This window comes from Aptenodytes patagonicus, chromosome 11 (genome assembly GCF_965638725.1).
Source record: "Aptenodytes patagonicus chromosome 11, bAptPat1.pri.cur, whole genome shotgun sequence".
NCBI classification, from domain to species: domain Eukaryota; kingdom Metazoa; phylum Chordata; class Aves; order Sphenisciformes; family Spheniscidae; genus Aptenodytes; species Aptenodytes patagonicus.
Window position 1 is genome coordinate 22,982,817 of NC_134959.1, and position 21,776 is coordinate 23,004,592.

Consider the following 21,776-nt stretch of genomic DNA (forward strand, 5'->3'; position numbering starts at 1 on the left):
CCAAGCACAACGTTTAATAACCAACCTCCTCCCGCTTTTCCTTTGGGAAAAGCACTCCACTGAGTCACTCTTGCTTGTAGGAACATAATTTGCCTTGAAGGCTTCTACCCTTCTTTAATTCAGTTGGCCAATGGGTGCAGCACAATACGACGAGCTTCGTTTCCCTAGACGAGCAGAATAACAATTTCTTCAATTTCAAAATTGCTGTATTTCAGTAAGGGCATGAACCCATATAAGATACCCAACGTGATCAAAAAAAAGCAACTCTTCCCTGTGGCCAGGTTTCAGGCACCTTTTCCAAGGCCTCCTCCAAACCTCTGCTGCCCTTTTTAAGGGCCTAAGCCTGTGCAACACTGGGAGGGACACAGCCTTCCACCTTCCCCAGGTTTTCATACAACCGGTCGCCAGCACAAGACTGGACGCTCCCGGCCCTGACCCCTGTTCATGACTGATGCCGTGAGTTTCCAGGCATGGTCCAGCTCTGGCAAGACCAAACTGGGTGGAAATCAGCAAATTGGTACTGCTGTATTAGCAAAACGCAGCCTTTAAAAGCCAAACCAATGGTTTAAGTCTAAAGGTGAGCTTTCAGAGCACCACGAGGCTCTGGTGGGACAGCTCTGGAAAGAGTTAAGCCTATGCAGCTTATCTTCAAAAGCTCTGCTCATCTCGGAAGAGACCGCATATTCAGGGCCAATGCTGCCTGCATCCTGGAAAGTTAATTTAACACTCATTTCTAAATAGCACTGCAGATATCATTTGAAGGGCACGGCACTGTCTGCCTGTGTCTCACTATGAGCAAACACTGACGGGGCTGGCTAATTATTCAGATGCTTGGGGGGGAAAAAAATAATGTAATTTATAGTAGATTTAAAAACCACCCTCTTGCCAATTCAAGTCTGCTCCGACTTCAGTGAGAGCAGTTGGAGAGAGCTATGAACAATGCCGACACGCTCTTCAAAGCCTTCCCTCCCCGCAGCCTGCACAATTCGCTCAGATAACAACAAAATCGCTCATCAGCCGGAACAAGAAACAGAATCACTAAAGCAGCATCCCTTTACTGGCACTGTTCTTAAGTTTATCTCCATGTTTTGCTGTCTCTCCATATGGACGTTTCTTTAATAAAGGGAATGTCGTCAAAAGCTTGAGATAATAAGCAATGAAATTAGTAAATGAAACAAATCCTGCACTAACGAGGAGAGAAGCAACTATGGGAATGGGAACTGCATGTTCTCCCCTTGCTTACACAGAGTTTGACCAAGAGACTTTATACGCTGCCTGAAAATCAGTTGATTTTCTCCAGTGAATCCCAGTGAGAAGATAAACAGCTATGGCTTTTTTTGTTTGTTTGTTTTAAACAAACAGAACTCGGTCTCTTCTGCAATGTCAGCTCCAGTTGAATCTGATGGCAGCTCATCTCTGGGAACGCGGAAGGGGATTTGCCCGCCAGGCACTCTCCTGAAGACGACAACACATCTGGCTGTACGACCGCTGCTGGAAACCAGGCGGCAGCGAGCTCCGTCAGGAGCACAGGGCTCTGGATTAGGGAGGTCAAGGATCAGGTCAAAGGAGGCAGGACCCCAAATTAGGAAACGGAGCACCATCACTAGAAGAGGAAGTCCCAAGAAAGGTTTTCTCTCTTCTCCCTCATTACAAGGCACCAGCAAACCACCGTTTGCCTCCATGCGGTAGCACATAACAGACCCAGCATGGTGGTTATGCAGGCAGAAGAAAGCTGCCACTGATTAACAAAAATTATACCCTACGCCTGTCTTTTCTTTCCTGATCACACAGGTGTGATACGCAGCTGCCTTCCCTGATGCCAACAGAATGACTTCTTAGTGGCCAAAGAAAAGATCCCCGAGAAGACAGAGTGACAAAGAACAAGTAGGAAATGATCAAAGAAAGATGCTTTTTCCTCTCTGCCTTTCTGCAGGAAGAGCAAACGCTTCCATTAATCAATATAACTCCTTTGCACTTGTCAATATGGCAAAAAGCAGACACTTAGGGAAACAGGAAAAGAAGGTGACAGCAGCAGCAAGGAGAGGAAACAGCCGCCTTTTTCAGCGGGTCGCATCACCCCCCAGCTAAGCTGCAGCAGCTCCTTCATGTTGACCTATTCCTCCAGTCTTTTCTACCCACGAAAAAGGCAAACCCTCCCCTTGCTGGATCCAGAGAGTGCTCTAACAGGGCTGCCTGGCAGCTGGGAAAGCAACCTGACAAGGAAAAGTACATCAGACAGACCCAGGATTCAGTGGATGAACACGGGGTGACACACTGGTCCCAAGGGTCACAGACCTGCAAGATACCCTGGCAAGCAGGGATAAGCCAGCAGAGGACTAGGGGATGAAGTCCCTACACTCCTCTTCAAACCCCAAAAGCCCCACCTCAATGCACAGCTTTGGAGGTTTTTTATTTATCTCCTTCTGGCGGCAGGAGATGCTCAGTGCTGCTCCCCGCAACTCATCCAACGGAGAGAAGCGAGAACAGGGGTACGGGGAAGCCTGTGCACGAGGGGTACTCCAGGTAAGTCCTAAAGTCACCATCCCAAAGCGAAGTTATCCACAAAAAAGCATCTCAGCTTGCTCAGGTAACGCTCTTTTCTTCTCCCACAAAGCTAGAAGAAAAGCTTGACTTGACAGGAACAGCCATTTGCATGTGATGGTTAAGAACACCACCAAGGTGGCAGCATGGCCATCTGCATTACAGCATTTTCCTTTTCTGTTTCCAACAAGACACCAGCCTTTTACTTGCCCTGTTGCTGCCCCTTAATTTAATCTCATTCAGTCTGTTGAGCTGCCAGTCAGCGTGCTGTAACATTGCGGATCCAATGCTGCTGTGAAAATTTCAATCAATAGCTCTTTCTTTCAAGTGGGGACCGTGATCCATAAGACTAACTGCAAACAGTCACGGTTTCGAGATTAGCCATCAAATGGGAGACAGGGAAATCACGGCTTGCCGTCCTGCAGCAATCTCCAAGCAGGAAATCAAAGCAGCAGCTTTGGCATCTTAGAGAACACAAAACTTGAGTTAAGGGGCACAAAAGTGAATGAAGGATGCCCAAGTCACCCACCAGCGAGGCTAAGGGACAGCCGGAGCCAGTTCTGCTCTCAGATGTACACGTGCAGTTCACCCTGACACCCGAATGTATCTCAAATTTTATCTCCCAGATTACACAGTCCGCTCTTCTTCCCATCAATGAACTGCCAGGCAGCCTAAGGCAGCAGCAAAGGGTGGAACTTCAACTGAGGCAGCAAAACAGCACCGAAGGAGGGCAGCTGCTGAGGGCAAGGGAGTAGCTCGAGCACATCTCGCCTGCCGCAGTGCTGCTCCCATCAGACAGGCTCAGCATCACGGTGTTGAAGAGTCTGAAGAGCCCTTGTTGAAACAGCTGATCGAGCAGGTTCCCAGGACCTGCCTCCTTGAACATCTCCATGATAGCAGCAGCTATCCTGAGAAGCCGAGATGCTCACCATGAGGTAACTCAACCCTGTGAAGTCAGCAGGAGGGACTATAGAGCAGAGTCCCTCTTTACTGCAGGAAAAGAAACCATCCCTGAACCACCTCATATTATTGCTCTATTTATTGATTAGCCACAAGATTTGCAGAGATTGCAGTGAAGCAGGATAGGATTTATTGCCCAATCCCATGAATTAGGGCACTGAGGCAACGAAGAGGCAGATGTACCCCTGCAAGCCCCCCGGCTACACTGCAAGATGCCCAGGGAAGGGAAGGAAGGGATTACACCAGGACAGCAGTACCGAAACAAAGCTCTGCAGGTCAGTCTTGGGTACAAGCATGCAAAAACCATCATTTATACACCAGTACCACCCATCCGAGGTGGCTTGCTCTCTGCAGAAATGGAAAGCAGATTTTCATTGTGGAGTCAAAGAAAGCTGCCCACTTTGAGGTTACATTTATCCTCCTGGGCACAGAAACTGGAGTGAAACAGCTGGAAAAGCAGCAACCGGGAAATCCAGCCTGGGTTAACCAGCCCCAGAAGTTCAACCCACCTAGCACAGCGAAGCCCAAACCTCCTCCAAACCCTGTTTTCCTGCCCCGATCCCCCCCCTGCCTCCAGTGAGGAGCACATCCCACCCAGCCTCAGCACGCAAGCCCTTCCCAGCCGCATCATCCCTGCTCCTCCTGCCAGGGAAGCAGCCAAGCTCTCCTCCTGCTATGCAGCTTGTCGCACTACGCAGCCTCCATGAATTAAACAGCCTTTTTCTGCAGCTAGTCTCCAGAGACGCTCTGCAACGCTACGGAGTCCACAGACCCCGTAAGTACACGACCCTTACAAATATATTTTTGTGCAATAACCCAGCTGGTTTGACCCCCAGTAGAGGTGAAACTCACCTCACCACGAGCAGTTTGAGGACAGACCTCACACCCTCGTCTCTAGTGGGAACAGGAGTTTGAGGCAAAGCAGATGCAGACGTAACAGGGAAACCGCAGGGAAACCCATGCCCTTTCAGGAGCAAAGGGCCACAGGGTTCTCTTGATCTCAGAGCTTCAAAAACATGACTCTCAGAGCTAAATACCATCCACAAAATAAAGGGAGAACTTGTAAAAATGATCCAGACTCATTTCTGCTCAAACTTCTATGCAAATTCTCGATTTTACTGAGGGGTCCCCCAGCTGAAACTGCCCCCAGAACCAGGCTCCTCTTGCTGCATTGGGATGGAATATCTTGCTTTCTCTCTCAGAGTGCGATACGGAAATGTCGCACAGTCACAATCTAGTGCAATCAAGTCACAGGCTGCTATGGACCAGTCATTTTTGTTGGAAAATAGCCCCACAGATGCTTACCATCTCTGCCCAGAAGGATGCAGGGATGACAGTCTGATTGGAGAGGTGGAGAGTTCGGGAAGCATCTTGTAGAACTTGGATACTGCCGAAATTTATCTTACTCGGATGCACGTAGACAACTGGTCCTTCTCCAATGCTCACTAAATGGATTTTCTGCTCCAAGGAAGCAGGTAGGAAAGAACAAAAAAAAAAAAAAAAAAAAAGAAAACCCAACAAAACAGGGAAAGGTTAAAAAGATTAGACAGCTCTAAGGCCCTCCTAGACTGGTGGATAATTATGGCTGTCTGAAGTTTTCAGTGTTGTAACAGTGATGCAGAAGGCCTGGAGCAAGCGTGGGATCTAGAGTGATCCCATCCGAAAGCCACAAGCTCCCTTTATCAGGGGTAAAGAAACCCAGTTTCCCACGCTTGCTTTTCCACACCTCCTCCACACTGTTAGCTCTCTTTCCCCTACCCTGCGCCTGCTCCCACTCCTTTTTCTGCTCAATCTTGCCCCAAACCACCCTCCCTGACTTCTGCTCCTGCACAGCCACGCTTGGACAGTAACTTCTTTCAACATTCCCAAAGCTACACCTGTGAAAACCAGCACAAGTCAGCAGCAAAGCAGGCTCTTCAGAGTAGAGACCAAGTTAGTTGCCTCTGATTTGTGCTTATGTGTATTCCTGATATTATATGAAAACAGACATTAATTATTAATTACGTCATGAATGATGTATGAATGATGATAATTTTTTTCTTTTGACAGCCTGAGACCCAAAAGTTTTGTTCTTGCAGAACTGGCACAGAGTATTGGAGGAGGAACGCGGATCCCTTTGCTAAACCACCTTCTCACATCATTAAAAACAATGAGAATTTATCCAGTCTGGCTGGATTTCACTAGTTCTAAACACCCCAACTCTTAAATAGGATCTGAATGCATAAAACTCCCAACACTGACAAGCTGCTGTATGATTCACTGGAGGGCACGGAGTACGATTTAACCACAAAAGAAACCAGCCTCCATGATGTAGAACCTTTAATGACTTCTGACTCAAGCAAATGGCATCGACAGCTGTCAGATCACTAGTCCAACTCAGCCAGAAGGAGCAGCATCCAGAAACGCTCATCCCTTGACAGGACACTACTGCGTGCAAGTAAGAGCCAAAAATCACATACCAAGGCTGGTACCTCAAAAATAAGGAGCTGAAGCCATACATGATGATGGATCTTTTATCCCTCTGGGAGAAGGGAGACATGGAGAGCTGCAGTCTGGGTGATGCTGCCCAAAGCTCCCGGGAGGAAGGAGCTGGAGGGAAGAGCTGTGCCTCGCCAGCTGGCTTTGCCTCCAGGTAATACCAGTGCGGAAGCAGCCAAGGCAGGGCAGAACCCTTTGGAGATGGGCAGAATAACATCTGGAGGATGCCCAGGCTAGGTGGCTTCAGTTAGAGTGTGTACTAACACGATATATCCTTGCCGAGGAAAGGGCTTATAAAAAAACCCCTTCATCTACAGTCGTCTTAAAAGGGACAAGAAAAACCCTGTTCAACAGCGTTAGAGGCAATGACACACGGGGAAAGGCAGTAAAAGGAGACGGCAACTTTGCTATCAGTAATATTGCCACAACCCAATATTGGGTTGATGGTTGGACTCGATGATCTTAGAGATCTTTTCCAACCTTAATGATCCTGTGACTCACACCCACACATCCCCCCCCAGCAGCACTGCTGGCTTTGTCGATGGGTATGTAATGTCACATTTGATCATTTAGGAATGAAGAGCATCTGTCCCTGGCGGACAGCCGTTGTTTGAGTGACCGCTTATTCTGATAGCGGCCAGCTGCCAAATCCCCTGCCCGTGGCACACGAGGCTGCCTTGCCACCGGTAACCCCAGGGTTGGGTTTTACCAGCTCCTTAACGCAGGAGATTACATACACCAAATTGAAGCTGGCATGCAGTCACCGGCAAACAAAATACCAGGCAACAGACCCATGGAGGGACCCTACACAACCTGGATGAAAGATCTGTATGGTACTTCACCTAACTCTGTAAAGACTTGGTATCAATTCCAGACGGCATAACCTAAGACAACAAGAGCGAGCTTATATTTTGCTTTATTGCAATATATTGCAGCGATTCCCCTGAGGTCAGATTTGCATCATATGATCCATACGGGTAGGATTTGCCACCAGTGCAGGATGTATAACAAGATGGTTAGCTGTTCTGCTAGCCCAGAAAGCTCTGGACCAGGGAATGACTGAAACACCCCTCAAACTATAGGGCAGTCCTATAGAAAATGCAAAGAATCTCACATGACAGCCAGAACCTCACATCTGTGCTGTCAATATACCCAGCGAGGTTTCTAACAGCACTCGCTGGGTGCTAGCAGCAACCGAGCATAAACGCTGCATGTTAAAGATCAACTTAATGGGTACACACGCTCACGCAATCTCATGCTAGTCATTTCTTTAGGGACAGCTAGGATTCTCCAGCTGAAATGCTCGCCCTTTGGGCAAAAAAATGGACGTATTCATCTCCAAATTAAAAAGATTAAGGTAAAGTTTGAAACTATAAATTGTTAGCCCAAGGGTTAAAGCTTTGCAAGAACACTGCAGTTAAACAAGCTAACAGTTAAACAGCTAGGTTATTCTAGAAGGGAGAAACCCTCCTTCATAAGGGAAGCGCCTTATATTTATGAGCAACTGTTTTGTCAAACTTCAGACTTCCCTGCAAAGCCTGCGTTGCCTGGCCTTCCTGTTGACTGGTTTACATGCACATCCCCAAATGCCTGGGTTGAGATGTTCAGTGGTATCCAGGGGATTTAGCATCATTTCCATTCATTTTAATGAAAGTTTAAATCCCTTAAACTGCTTTCAAAACGTCAGCCTTCCTTTCCGTTACAGAAAGCTTAAGGTTCCCAGCCATCCTCTGACATCCTCTTTCATGCTCAGAGAGATGACAAGACATTTTAAAACAGTTGCTTCAAAAGTTAATATCATTTTAAATTAAAGTTTAATTAACTAAATTTGTTCTAGATTTCAGCTAGATGAAGCCAGGACACAACACACAACGTTCTCTTGCCTACATTTTGTTGTTGTTACCGCTGTTGTGTATGCCCGAATGCGAGCAACGTCTTTTAGGAGGCTTCAGTCCAGGAATGCTTTGCCTCTTCCATTTCCAAGCTTGGTAGAAAAAAAAAAAAAGTCTCTGTGCTCCAGATGCAAGCAGTGTGGACGCTCGTGTCTTTGGCTGGGGCTTTTGGCAAAGAGATTTGATGGATACTTCTCAGATGGGATGGGCCTGACTTTCAGAAAAGCTTAAGTCCAGCTTTGCACAAAACATCACTTCAGCATGGTTTCTTACACAGCGCTCGCTTTAGCGGGATTCAGGGAGGTCCCTGGGTGCTCCTGAACAAAAGTCCTAATGAAGCAGCAGTTGCCGTTCATCTAGTGACACAGCAGAGTATGAGACCCAGGGATGGTGCTGGGTTTCAGACTAGGCTCGTTATCCCGTCTCACATATCCGTAATTAAATGCTGTGCCAGACACTTGGATTATCACCTAAGAGGATACCATCCTTCCTCTTCTCTAGGCATTAGCTGTTGCTCATGCCATGAATCCCTTCTTTCCTTGTCCACACCAGCCATATATTACATATATAAAACAAGTTCTTGTTTTGCCAGGAAGAATCCCTGTATGCTTTACGCCCCACCACACAAAGTGTGCACAAAGGCACACATCTCCCCTAGCGCTCACCAGTGGGGATCCTTCGCTCCCAAACACAGCGACACGAGCAACAGTGTGCTGCTCTCCTGTCACCTGGGCTTCCAGTGTAAACGGGACCTCTGCCGAGCTGTGAGGCTGGATGATCCCACACGGCTCAGGGCTGGAGTACCGCACAGCAGCATCCTCCTTGTGTTCCTGTAACGGACAGAATCAAACCCAACTTCAGAGTGACCTTTGAGGAAACTTTAAACTCCTTGACATCTACCACAATGATACACACTTCTTAAAAAATCCCCGGGAGAAAGCAGAAAGGCACAAAACCAGATGGAAGACTAGTAAGGGCTTAGCATCCTGAGGGGGTCCAAAAGCTGCTGCATCCATAAACACCCACTCCTGTGCTGGCAGCCTCCTTGCAGCAGCTTTTCATGACCCTCTAAGTTCTCCTGCATGAAAGTACTCCAAGGACTAGAATATAAACTGCTTCCTAAAGAGTTTAAACTGCTTCCTAAAATTTATATTCAGGTAGGTTCCTATTTAACTGCTTCCTAAAGTTTATATTCAGCTAGGTTCCTGTTCTCAGCAAACCTTTAGGTTTGAATATAAACCAGCAAGGTCTTATCCAACCCCCTTTTTTTCCTAACAAACCCCTCGATAACATTTGAGGGCAGGAGGCGGACGCGATGCCAAACCTGAGGAAGAACCCCGTAGCAGCCTGGAAGATCGCTGTCATTCACAAGGGTCAGCATCTGCTGATAAGGGAATTTTAGAAAGCACCGTCCAAATGTCACGATGGGGTTGAGCACTCGCAGCGGAGGAACTACGCATCTAGGCAAAGAGATGACCAAAAGGGAATTAGAGATACCGAGAGAATGTAGAATTTGTTTACTCCTCGGATAGCGTGAAATGGAGCATAACACATTTGTCACTGTCAAACAGACATTTATTGTCCCTACAGCAATACATCGCCTTTAACTTCTTTTTATTCACTTTTATTCAACAACCTCTTGTAAAGGAGGGGCAAACTCTGAGTCTCAGCATTGCAGAGGCTTGCCAGTGTGGCCAAGTGCCCAGGCAGAGCACCGTGCCCCGTCTCAGAGCTGTCTGATGGGCACCTTTGCCCCAGGAGGCTTGCAAGGACCCTCCCAATGGCCCCAGCAAGGCGTGAGCTCTGGGGGAGCCTTCCCACCGAAGACCAGTGCTCACCAAGGCTCAGGGAACACAAGACTCCAGTGCCTCAGTAAAAATGACTCCCTCCTCTCCCATACCGCTGTTGCCCTGCCTGAAGACTCAGCCACTTGTCCCAGCGATGGAGGGCACAAGCCACCACCCGCCGTACGCAGTGAGTGGTCACCCTTGCCCCATTTCTGTAGCTACCTTGGTCCTTCACCCCCACGGGTCCATACGCCGTCTGTTCCCATTTGCACGTATTTTCTTATTTTACAAGACTGCAGCCCAGGCACTGACTGGACGACTCTGCCTGGGAGAGGGAAACTGCATCTCTCTTGTAATTAAACTGACACTCACTGCAGCACAACAGGATTGAATCCGGCTGCAGCAAGAACAACTTTTGGCTCAAGTCTTGAAAACGTTAATGTTCAAAAGAACCAGAGGAAAGCAGAGAAACCTGAGCTCACCTTCCACCTCAAGGACTATTTTTCCCTTCATAAGATCTTGCCTTCATTTTTCCCTCACCAGTCCCGCCATAAGCCCCTTCCCCATTTGCACGTGCCTTCGTTAACTGAACCAGACACCAGCTTTCAGCAGGCTGCTCGCTGCGTCCCAATGAATGTTGCATTTTGGTCGCAACCCAGCGCAAGTCCACCACTTGCAGGAAGAAGGAGAGGCGGCCCTTTGGAAATCTGTTACACCTCAAGAACCAAAAACCAGGCCAATAATGAATATAATTACTGTTCCCTTTAGAAAAAGGCTCAGGGCCATGCCTGTCCGTTGAGCACAGGTGCTTCTCAACACGGGCTGCTTTCAAAGCACTGCTGTTCTCATATCTAGCTGGGCAGAAATAGCTCATTAAGCAACGCTTCTCGTTTGGAGCTGGAGCCAGCAAACTGCGTGCAAGGCAGCGTGCTGGTGGTGGATGCACGAGGAGAGACGATGAGCTGCAAGGAAAGCGCCGATACCTGGCTGTGAGAAGCAATGCCAACACCTCCTTGCCAACACCATCCACGTCCACCACCAGTGCCAGCTCGTATCTCTTCACAGTGTTGGAACACAGGGTAACCTGGCGAAAGAGAAGAGCATCAAATACTTCATCGCTCCCAAAAAACAATCGTCCATGTGTGGTGTCCTCTGGTTCTCGTTCCACAGTAAGGAAAGGGAGGATTTTGCCCTAATTCTTCTGCTGGTCCACGTGTAGAGCACGGTCTCTGGGAGTAATAAAAGTCTTCTGACAATATCTGCTTTGTTAAATACACCGTGCAGTTATCAGGGCATATGTAAGCTAAATTAAAGCACTATTAGACTAATGCTCTACTCACCACTGTATTAAAATTAAGGGACCAGTTCTTAATCTCAACTACAATAGCATAAATCCAGAGGAAACCTGTTGACTTGAACAGAATGAGTTCAGCTTTACAGTGGGAAGCTGAGGACAAAACGTGGCCCAGCAGATGCTGTGCAGGTCACGGCTGCCAGAGCTTTTTCAGTCGCCACTGGAGATCACTGCAGTGAATGCAGCTCCTTCTGCTCAACAGGAGAGAAGAAATAAGACCGGGAAGAAAAACGAACTGCTTTATACAATGACACCTCTCTTTTTCACAGCCACCTTCTCTCCTCAGCCTTCCTCTGCCCACTTTAAATCACAGAAATCACTCTAAGCAGCTCTCAAATACACATGAATGGCTTCTGTACTCGACTATACAGTACAAGACCTTCAGCTTATGATTTTGGAAACAAAACGGTGCTCCTCCAAAAATGTGCCGGAGTAACCCAGCCAACAAAAGCCTAACACTAATGCATATATCTTACTCGCGTTACGCTAGCAGCGCTAAAGCCCTCTCATACATCAGTGAAGCTTCAGCTCCACCTGCTGAAGCACGTATGGCCAGAATCTTCCCATACCTGGATATCCAGGAGTCCCTGGGAGCGGATGGTCCCTCTGCAGGGCCTTATGGTAAATTCGGTTGGCTTGACGTGACCTTGGGCTCCCTTCCTCCAGGATGGGCGAGTGTTGTCTGACATCTGAACAAAACTGGTAGCGCTGGGCTCTCCCGAGCCGTCTCCAGGAATGCGAAGGTTGAAAGTCATGGGCACCAAGGAGGTGTTAGTGAGGCAACACGACAAGGTGCGAGGAAAGCCTAGGAAAATGACACAAATAGGAATTTATGCACCAATTATCCCGTGATTCCTGGTGTGAATATCCTGTTGTGATAAAACTGTGCTTGGAGTTTAGCTCTTTTCAATCTGAATTACAGCTAATTGAGAAGCTAAGCAAGGAATTAATCGTCACTTAAGTTCCCTTTTACGCTGATCACAGAGATTGCTTCCTTGGCAATGCCCGCTCTTAGCGATGCCGAACACCAGAAGTTTTTCTCTCTAACTCTGCAGCTCTCTCACATGCCCCCAAAACCAGCACCAATTTTTTCTCACTTACGAGTGTGCATCCAGACAGACCATTCATTCTGAAAATTCAATCCATGAAATTCCCTGTTAACTCCGTGAACAATCCCACAGTTTTCAATATATGTAAGTAGTGTATTGTCATCAAGGAGAAGCTACAGTAAAAGAAAGGATGGATGAAATTGGGAACTATAGCATGATGCAAAGCACTCTAATGCAGTTTCTCTAGGCAGGATCCTTAAGGTATCTCCTGTTTTGGGGCAACCAGACTGAGCGCGTAACAATCTGCAGCCCGCTTCAGAGGAGGCAAGCCTGCTGCTTGCTTAGAAATTAGCAGGAACAGTGTCTCACCTTACCTAACAAATGGGGACATCACATCCACGCTGCACGCTGGCTTTGATTACTGCCCACAAAGGTTTACATCACTTTAGCTTTGATACCAGCTTTCATTATGCACCAGTGATACAACCACACCTGGGGGGGACGTTCTCCAGAGACAGGACACCAGCCCACAACCTGCTCTGGAGCGGACATCTGGCTTGGCTGGCCAGCTCTGTGAGGAGGAGACATCTCCCATAGCCTGCTTACCAAGCGGTATTTGAATACAGATGGGGAGGAAAACCAACTGCAGACACAGCAGGTAATTTCTCCATCACGGGTGACCGCTGCCCACCTCCAGCAGTTACTCCAGCAGGGAGGCAGGAGGTACACAAAAAGGACAAACACAGACTTCACAATCCCAAATGAGACCGAAGTCGCCAGACGCAGACAACAGTCAGCAGCACAGTTAAAAAGCAAAAATACAATAGCTGCCTTTCAGCTGAAAAGGCCTTATTAATGAAATCAGATGAAGTAGGATGAACCCTCTGTTACATAACTGTATTTCTGCCTGGCGTATTTCTTGTTGTTTTATTTATTCAAAAAGGAAACAAAGAAGTGGCAGAGTGGTGATGTGGGGACAGGAGGAAGCGGCTCAGGAAAGGTAATGAGTTTTCTTAAAAAGTCCATGAACAGCATGAAAACAGAGAGGCATCCTGGGCGCAGAATGATAATGGCCCTTCAATCAATCCACAATTGATTTCACATTTAAACTTTAAATCATCTCAGTAAAAAGCCTTTTGTGAGACTGAGATGGAGAACCAGAATCTGCATTTCAATGGAGACGCTCTGGATGCTCAGTCACCGGCTCTGTCAGCAGAGCTGGGCTTTCGGCAGGGAAGGTGAAGGAGCCCATGTCTCTGAGGACATCAGTGCCTGATGCAGAGCCGTTGCTTGGGCATATTACCTGGTAGGTGATAACGAGGTGCCCTCACAGCACTAATTAACATCTCACACGAAAGGTCAAGTGGGTAAATGGTGTCCCTGCCTTGCAACAGGAACATTTACCCAGAGCAGCTACAGGCTAGTACGTGGCTTAAACTCCCTTCTGCAGTCCCATCCCCTGGGCCCTTCGGGGACAAGGACTTTCACAGTCATTCTCCTGCCAAGGATAAGCAGCCCTGGTTTTAACACCCTGAAGGCTGCTATGGAGGAACACAAGTGACAGATGCTCTTATGTTAAAGCGCTCCATTTTGGTAACGCACAAACCTCTCAACCTGTGGTCCAAGCCCAGGGCACACTCACCAAAGGAGACGTCACCGAACCGGAGGGAAGGTATGTTGAAATGAAAAGTCGGTCCGATGACACAGCCCCTGTGAGGACAAAAACAGGCAGAGGAGACATTGGCTTGGTTAGAGAAGTGCAAAGCATTCAGCTTTCGTTACCGCTCGGATGGATAAAAGCTGGTCGCAGAACCACAGTGGGTTTCAAATCAACCCATCACCCTGGTGCTCAGCACGGCATCCACGTGGACAGGAGGCAGCCAAAGCAAAGTGGTCAGCAGCTGATAGCTGCTGATGTGGCTTAGGGCACCAAGTCAAGGCAGGGGGCCAAGGGTATGCCCCCAAGTTGCTGCTGGCCCGATGAAGGACCCTGAACAAGTGATGGCTCCGTGCCTCAGTTTCCCCATCTGTAATGTGACGGACACAGAGGTGTCCACCCAAAAGTGGACTCACTGTAACTAGCCTTCCCAGCTGCAGGTTCCCTGCTTTGGTATTTCTTAGCTGGAACTGGTGTTTCCATGGAGTATATGAACATCTTTTCCTCAGAAGATCTTGATCCACGCAACCATTAGGCACGCAGGATTTCGAGGCATGAATCCAGGGAGGGCCCAGACACCCATTGACCGCAACAAGAGCGGCAACAGTTCTACAGTGGACAGTCAAATCTTGGAGAAAAGTATCAGCTTGTCACCAGTGCACCAGCCGACGCATGCAAGAGCAACACACGTCTTAAACAACCAAACCTGAGTGTCCTGAACCCACCACACCTCCTCGTCCGTCCTTAAATTCAGCATCCAGGCTCCAAACTCCAAAACTCACCAACATCCACTGAAATCAGCACTTGGAGCTGCACAACGTTCATTCATTTACTTCACGGTTGATGCCAATCAATGCCAACTCTGCCTCTTAGTTAAATCAGGGACCACAGCGAATGGTGCCTTCTAGTTTTATTCACAGGACTGCCACTGGTCTGTGCTGCACATGAACAGACCCCAGCATCCCGCAGGAGGGACCTGCGTTCATCTGCGGTGTCCAGTTTCCAGCATCCCTTTCTAAACACCAAAAAAGCAAGCATTCAGGACCTCGTAAGGTTGGTTACCAAGTAAAGAATAATTGCCTATGGTTTGGGCATCTTCTGATTGCGTAGTCAAAAAGCACTCAGAAAAAACTGACCTTCAGGAGTTTCAATCCAACGTTAATTCTCGATTCTTGGAGCTGAATCAGTTCCTGAGAATAAGTCAGGTAGCAAATCCCTGGTGCTGCTGAAGGTCCCTCTCCAAGGACCTCACATAATCAGGCCTAACCTCCCAAGCCCCAGGAGCTTACTTGGGATGGAGCAAAGGGAGCAGACATGCTTTCCGTCACAGCACTTGCCAGGAGACGATGGAAAACTACCTCCAAACCAACCACAACTGGGGAACGCACTGGGCAACGGCCAAGGATGAGCCTTGCCAGGCAAGGGAGGAAATGACTGCCATTTCTGCTGAGTGCACCGTACCCGTGCTCAAGTAAGTTAAACCTGAATGACGGCTCAGAAGGCTCAGGCAAGGAGCCAACCCAGAGCTCTGTGCACCACAGCTGATAACAGTACGGCTTACAAGAAAATGGGGGAAAAAGCAGTGCTTTTGGCAACAACCGTGTTTTACAGTAGCATTAAATAATGCACTTGTGAAGGGAGATCAGGGCCCTTGCAGAGCAGGAAGGATAACGCAAGGTGGGAGAGGAACAACTTGAACGCTCATCCCTGTTTCTTCCTTTGCAGCCCAGTGTCCCACCAGCCAGCTCGCCTCCATTCAAACGAACTGGGAGTTTATCTCCATGGAGGACTAAATCCAGTGCACAAAACCTCCCGAAGAGGGAGGCTCAGCTTGACCTGGTGGGTGGACATCTCAAAGGCATTTGAAAACAAACAGCTTGAGTTGTGGGGCTGGAGAATGAGAGATAAGGGCTGGGTAGGGATCCTTGAAAAAAGGCAAGGCAGAAATCAAGGAGGCAGATGCCATCTCAGGGAGGAGCGGACTGCAAAGGGAATTACTGCTGAGGGACAGCTGTATGGGAGCAGGTGGGGATGCTGGGGTACCATCAGATGGACTGCATAGGAGCCACCATCCAGGAAGGAGTCGTCCAAGGATGGAGAAGAAATAAATAAAAAAGGACCAGCAGTCCTCTTTCACACTGAGATATAAGGTCTGCACTGAGCCCAGGGTGGTGCTGGCAGAACAGGGCAGAGAGCAGCCACAGAGGAGGGGAGGACATGCCGGGCACTGGGAGCCAGGGCATCAGTGGGGAAAAAAGGACCACTTCATCTGGTTGTGGGAAAGCCAAAAGACAACTATCCCGCTGACAGCTGTTTCCTTCCCCAGGAGCAAGGCCACTGTGGGGCAGAGGCAGTGGGCGCTATCCAAGCAATACCGTTTTCTACCTGTGATAAGCACATCTTTACAAGCAAAACCTGCCCTTGCTCAAGGGGAAAGCTGCTTATGCAATAACATCCCGTGACCAATTTGGGGGAGGGACAGAGAAGAATAAGTTATTTGATTGTGAAATGTTCCCTCTTGATTTCCAAAAAAAGCAGCGCTTTCCCTCCAAACACAAAGCCGACACAATTGTTTCTCTACTGAGGTCAACAGACCTACTCACCACTCTTCTCTTGCAAAGTAATAACCTTGTTGTTCTTTTTTATCCGTTTCCCTTACCTTATTGGTAAAATCGACTGCAGATTCCTTTCATTTCTTTACTACCTTGATCTAGTGCCTCCCAACAGCAGCAGCCCAGGAGGCTGGCTGCCGAGGAGGCGCAGCCAGCCCCAAAGCTCCAGAGCACCCAGCATCAGCTTTCCTGCCTACACCACGTTATCCCACCAGCCCACGGTTAAGACTAGCTGGGACGAGTTTGCATGCTGCTGTGGTCCTGAGAAGTGAGCTTTGCCTCTCCTATCATCAGCTTTTTTGTTTCTCCGCCCTTCTCCCCTTCGCTCGATGAGGATTATCTTTTGCAATGGCACCAGCCCATGGGATAATGCCAAAGTCCTTGTGACAGTACTTGCTGCAGAGCTCCCCATCTCCCACCTCAGCACTTTTCTGGCTTGCAGAGAGGAGGTACCGTAGCACTTGCTGCACAAGAGCCGGGAAGACAGCTTGTCCCAACGCATTAGCATGAGAGATGACGTTGAGGCTTCTGCTACCCATTTTGTGTGGTTTATTAACAGAGGATTTTAAAAACACTGCTTCTGGCTGCAGAATCACCCAGGCTGGCCCATCTCCAAAGCCCTGTTGGCCTTGCTGTGTGTTCAGGTGGGACGTCCCAGACCGCCTACCGCCCAAAGCTGATACCACCACACTGTCTGCCATGGCCCAAGGGGCAATGAGCTACCTGTAGGAAGGAGTCACTCCAGCTCCTGGGTACCTGGGCTGGGCAGCAGGCATCTCCACACCTTTTCTGTACAGCCACCAGTCAAACTTTTTTCCGACATGGGTAGTCACTTAAAGCTCAGGTCCTCACACAGAGATGTCAAAGGGTCACAAAAGGAACCTGCTGCTGCCAAATTCTGTGCAGACAGCGTCCTGGAAAGTCACAGAGCCACCCTGGCTCAACCATGAAGGCAAAGCTGCTTCCCAGAGGAACCCAAGACTTTGAAAGTTAAACTGGGTATTGAGAGCATAGGAGGCATAGTCATAGGTGGCCAGCAGGTCGAGGGAGGGGATTCTGCCCCTCTGCTCTGCTCCGGTGAGACCCCACCTGGAGCACTGCGTCCAGCTCTGGAGTCCTCAGTACAGGAAAGACATGGACCTGTTGGAGCGGGTCCAGAGGAGGGTCATGAAAATAATCAGGGGGCTGGAACACCTCTGCTATGAAGAAAGGCTGAGAGAGTTGGGGTTGTTCAGCCTGGAGAAGAGAAGGCTCCGGGGAGACCTTACTGCAGCCTGTCAGTACTTGAAGGGGGCCTATAAGAAAGATGGGGACAGACGTTTTAGCAGGGCCTGTAGCGATAGGGCAAGGGGCAATGGTTTTAAACGAAGAGAGGGTAGATTTAGACTAGAGGTAAGGAAGAAATTTTTTACGCTGAGGGTGGTGAAGCACTGGCCCAGGTTGCCCAGAGAGGTGGTGGATGCCCCATCCCTGGAAACATTCCAGGTCAGGTTGGACGGGGCTCTGAGCAACCTGATCTAGTTGCAGATGTCCCTGCCCACGGCAGGGGGGTTGGACTAGATGACCTTTAGAGGTCCCTGCCAACCCAAACTATTCCATGATTCTATGATTTCTTCTCGCAGACAATTACACTTCATTTGCTGCTGCAATTGCAAAGTTCAAACTGGAGTCAAGGTTAAAAAGCCTTGACTTGGGGATGCTAGGATCAGAGCCAAGACTAAAGCCTTAGACAAGACCTTTTTTCTCTGCTCCGTCATAAAGCGAGGTAGGTGGGAGATGATTACCCAGAGATAGCTACAGATGTACCCACCAAGCTCCTACAACCCTCCTCACCTGACAGTCAAGGTCACAGGCTCAGGGGATCCATTCACACTGAACCTGAATTCTTCCGTGAACTGCCCCAGGATGGTGGAACTGAAGGAGATCTGGATGACTTGGAGCCCGTCCGGCAAGATGATGCCCTCCCGGGGGAGAAAGGTGAAGCAGGAGCCCAGAGCTGTAACTGGAGGGACCAAGTTGAAGAGAGCATCGATGGCTCCTTTGTTAAACAGGATCACCTGCAGCAGCAAGAAAGCGAAATAGAAATACATAAGGAATCTTCCTTTCTTACAGAAGGCCGATTTGTTTTCTGATTAAACAATTAACATCTGTGAAGTTTGATTGCTGCAGGGTGAAATCCTGCCATTTCCATGGACTTCCCTATCTGCTTTGGATGCCTTTTCCCTAATTTTTGTCCTCGCAAAACCTGTCAGAAAAACCTGAGACAGAAGCATAGATGCGTCCCTTATTTTTTTAATTTTGCAGCTGCTGTTGAAAACATTCATGTATTCAAATTCCACAATGGTAACTTGAAAACTACTCTCTCCTCTCACATGTTTTACACCTTAGTTACAAATTGCACTTAGGGATCCTATGCTGAGCTGAGGTTTACCTCCAGTCTAGCTGCTTAGGACAGCATTAACAGCATCATCTACTTATTCACATTTTCTCAAGTAATGAAAATAAGAAATTGATATAGAGAGAATCAATAAAGTATCAGCATTAAAAATGCAGAGAGAGCACAATATTTTGGTAAGAAAACACCTTAAGGTGTCCTTCACTGCCACAATCAAGTTTTTGAAAGTGTCTGGCATGATGTATTGCCTCATTTTCTACCTCTTTCGCTTGCTCTATCTTATTTTTTTGCAGAAGACTTGACACCATTTGGGGGGAGGCAAATATATAGAGAAAGTTCCTTCGCTTCATTTCAAGAAACGCTTTGCTCTTTATAGAGCCAGGGATGCGCCAAATCTGAAGGTGTGGCGAGAGACTGGTCGGCAAGGGGAAGCACTCCCAATTTCCAGGGACAGCTCTGGGCCAGGAGGCTGGATGGCTTTCCTCCGACTCCCAGGAATCGCTAGGATGCACTTAACTGAAAACTGTTTGCAATGGACTTGAGTTCAAACACAGTAAATTTGTTCCAGCTGCTTTTTAACACCCAGAGTACAAAGCTGCATTGCGTCTAGGGCTGAAACAAAAGCCTCTGAATACTTATCTTTTTGACCCATTGTTGCTTTCATGTGTCAAGGGGTTTGGTTTTTTGCATGAAGCCTCCCAGCTGATCTCAAGGGGAGGTTGCCAAAAAGCAGGGATGAGGGCTTCACAAACAACATATACACCTTTCAGACCCCATCAAAAGTATCAAGGTTCTGTGAAACCCCCCCAGATTTGACTATGTCAAATACTCCCTGCTCACAACTTCCTGAGTTGCCAGAAATCCCACAGATCCACGAGGCTCACTGCTGCCCCGGGAGCCATCAGGATCCACCCCAACCCCTGAGAACTCCCCTACTGCTCACCTCATAGCTGTGGGCTGATCCAACAAAAACCTTCCCGATGTCCAGCTGGTCAAAGCTGAAGCAGAGCCGGGGCCCTACGCCTTCCCCTTTGACGCGCAGGGGCAGCCTCGTTTCTCGGCCTGGGGAGAGATTTCCATTTCAGTACAGTAATTCCCTCTGTTGCCTTGGATTTTCCAGGCTGCCTCAATGCTAGTCCCTGACTCTGGGCTGGATGCGACCAGCTCTAGATGCTCCAGGAGAAGATACGGGACCCTTCTCTTCCCTCAGGAGACATGCCCTTGGGCTGGTTTCTAATTTTTAACCAACCCCTTGGGCTGGTTTATAATTCAGCAATCAGTTTGCACCCTTAAAGAGCGCTGCTGAGTTTAAAACACGACCTCTGAATTTCTTCCCATGCACTTAGATGAGCTTTGAAATCCATTCAGTGAAGGCACAAAGCTCACAAAAGAGAGCTGAAGATAAAAATCCGCTGTCTGTACCGATGCAATCGGAGACGACAGCACAGGAGCCGAGAAGTACGAGCCCAAGGGAGGCGAAGCTCCCTGCTGACGGCGATAGGCACATCCGAGTGCTGCCTAGGGCAGGCAGAGCACCTCAGCCGCCGCCTGCGCCTAACATACAGCTCCGTACCTGGGTGCTCCAGGGCTCACCTCCTGCAGCAGCGCCTAAGTAACACAGGGCTTTATGATCTCCAGAGAGAAGCACTCGCCTATTCCCGCCATGACACCAAGAGCTCAGCTTTGTAAAGACACCTTACCTGAAGCACGCCGAGCGGTTATGGAAAGCCAGCCTCCTCACTACTATCAGATAAGCCATAAATACACTGCTAATACACACATCCCTTGCTGCAAAGGTAATCGAGACCGCAAGGCTTATAGCTAAACTCTAAGATGCTAATTTTCTTCCGTAAGTCTGCTAAGATGACATAGTGCAGGATCTTTCAGTCTGAAGGCTGTTCTGAACCACTGGAGCAGCCCAAAGTGCCTGAATCCTAGCTTGAATTTCAGCTTGGGTCTCCCTGCCCTCCCATTCTACTCCGCATGGAAAGCGAGTAGCACAAGGAGGAAAAGGGAGCCCCAGAAGTTGTATATAACCTTCACTGTAGCTTTTGTGCAAAAATATTCCTCTTTCCTTCAAGCTGCTTTTGTGCAACGCTCACTATTTATTAAAGATTAGGGATCGAAGGTTGCTTTTAAAAAATAGTCTTCCGCATAGTTATTCCAGAATGTCCAAAATGACTTTTTATTGCAAAGAGCAGCCCAGGTGTGACAACACAGTGACTAGATCACAACTTGAAAACACTCTCCTGGAACAGCCTTTTCGATGATTACTGACTTTTTGATCTTGCAGCCATGGGATGAGGATGTTTGATAATGTCCAAAGCCAGAAAGGAAAAGCTAGGGAGCTTTTGTTGAATTCAACATTTTTCAAGTGGATCCAGCCAAAGCCCAGCTGATAGCAGAGATGAGAGTTATGTTTCACAGCTCACACGTTAATTGGAGGGCTGTGTATTTCTATTTCACAGATATTATAAAAGAGGCAGTATTGGGTGCTCACTGTCAAAAGATTTCTCCATCTTGCATCACATGTGGCTTCATTTTCATTAAAAACTCTAGGCCTAAGCCATCAAAGCTCTTAGGAAATGGCAAAGACTTCTAAGTGACAAGCTTTTGTCCATGATCATGCTGAGACACGTCCCATGGCCACTGTGATCGAAAAAAATCAGTGGCAGTTCTTCCCTTCCTCATCCTCTCCTGAAGGTCCATGGAAACCATCCTTTCTCCTACCCCTACCTTGAACTTGAAACTTTAGGAAATCCCAGAAATTTTGCTCTCCCTCCTTCCCGGTGAACCTCAGAGTGGGTTCTTCCCAAAGGAGAAGGAGCAGACTAAACTACAGGCAGCATTCAGGAGAGCTGAGAGGAAAAAAAAAAACCCAAACCAAAAGAGTATGTCCTCCTCTTTGTTGGAGCTGGGGCTTTCAGGAGCATCCAGCCTTTGCCCAAGGCCTGGGTACAGCTGGGCTGTGGCCCTGTGATGCTCCCACCATAACGCGTCTTGGAACACACAGACCAAGGGCATGGAGGGGCTACAGCCTCCTTTGTCCTC

The 21,776-nt window shown here is 48.3% G+C and overlaps 1 protein-coding gene across 1 annotated transcript in view; it reads right to left on the bottom strand.

Annotated features, from left to right (window-relative positions):
- HYDIN (HYDIN axonemal central pair apparatus protein) overlaps nt 1–21,776 on the bottom strand; it is a 154,942-nt gene that overhangs the window by 81,480 nt on the left and 51,686 nt on the right. Inside the window, exons 11-18 of the mRNA XM_076349217.1 lie at nt 19,669–19,787; nt 18,164–18,387; nt 13,704–13,771; nt 11,582–11,817; nt 10,642–10,742; nt 9,196–9,331; nt 8,537–8,701; nt 4,807–4,959 (exon numbers count right to left, since the gene is read on the bottom strand). Coding sequence (XP_076205332.1) covers nt 4,807–4,959; nt 8,537–8,701; nt 9,196–9,331; nt 10,642–10,742; nt 11,582–11,817; nt 13,704–13,771; nt 18,164–18,387; nt 19,669–19,787 — 1,202 coding nt within the window. The remainder of the gene's footprint in view (nt 1–4,806; nt 4,960–8,536; nt 8,702–9,195; nt 9,332–10,641; nt 10,743–11,581; nt 11,818–13,703; nt 13,772–18,163; nt 18,388–19,668; nt 19,788–21,776) is intronic.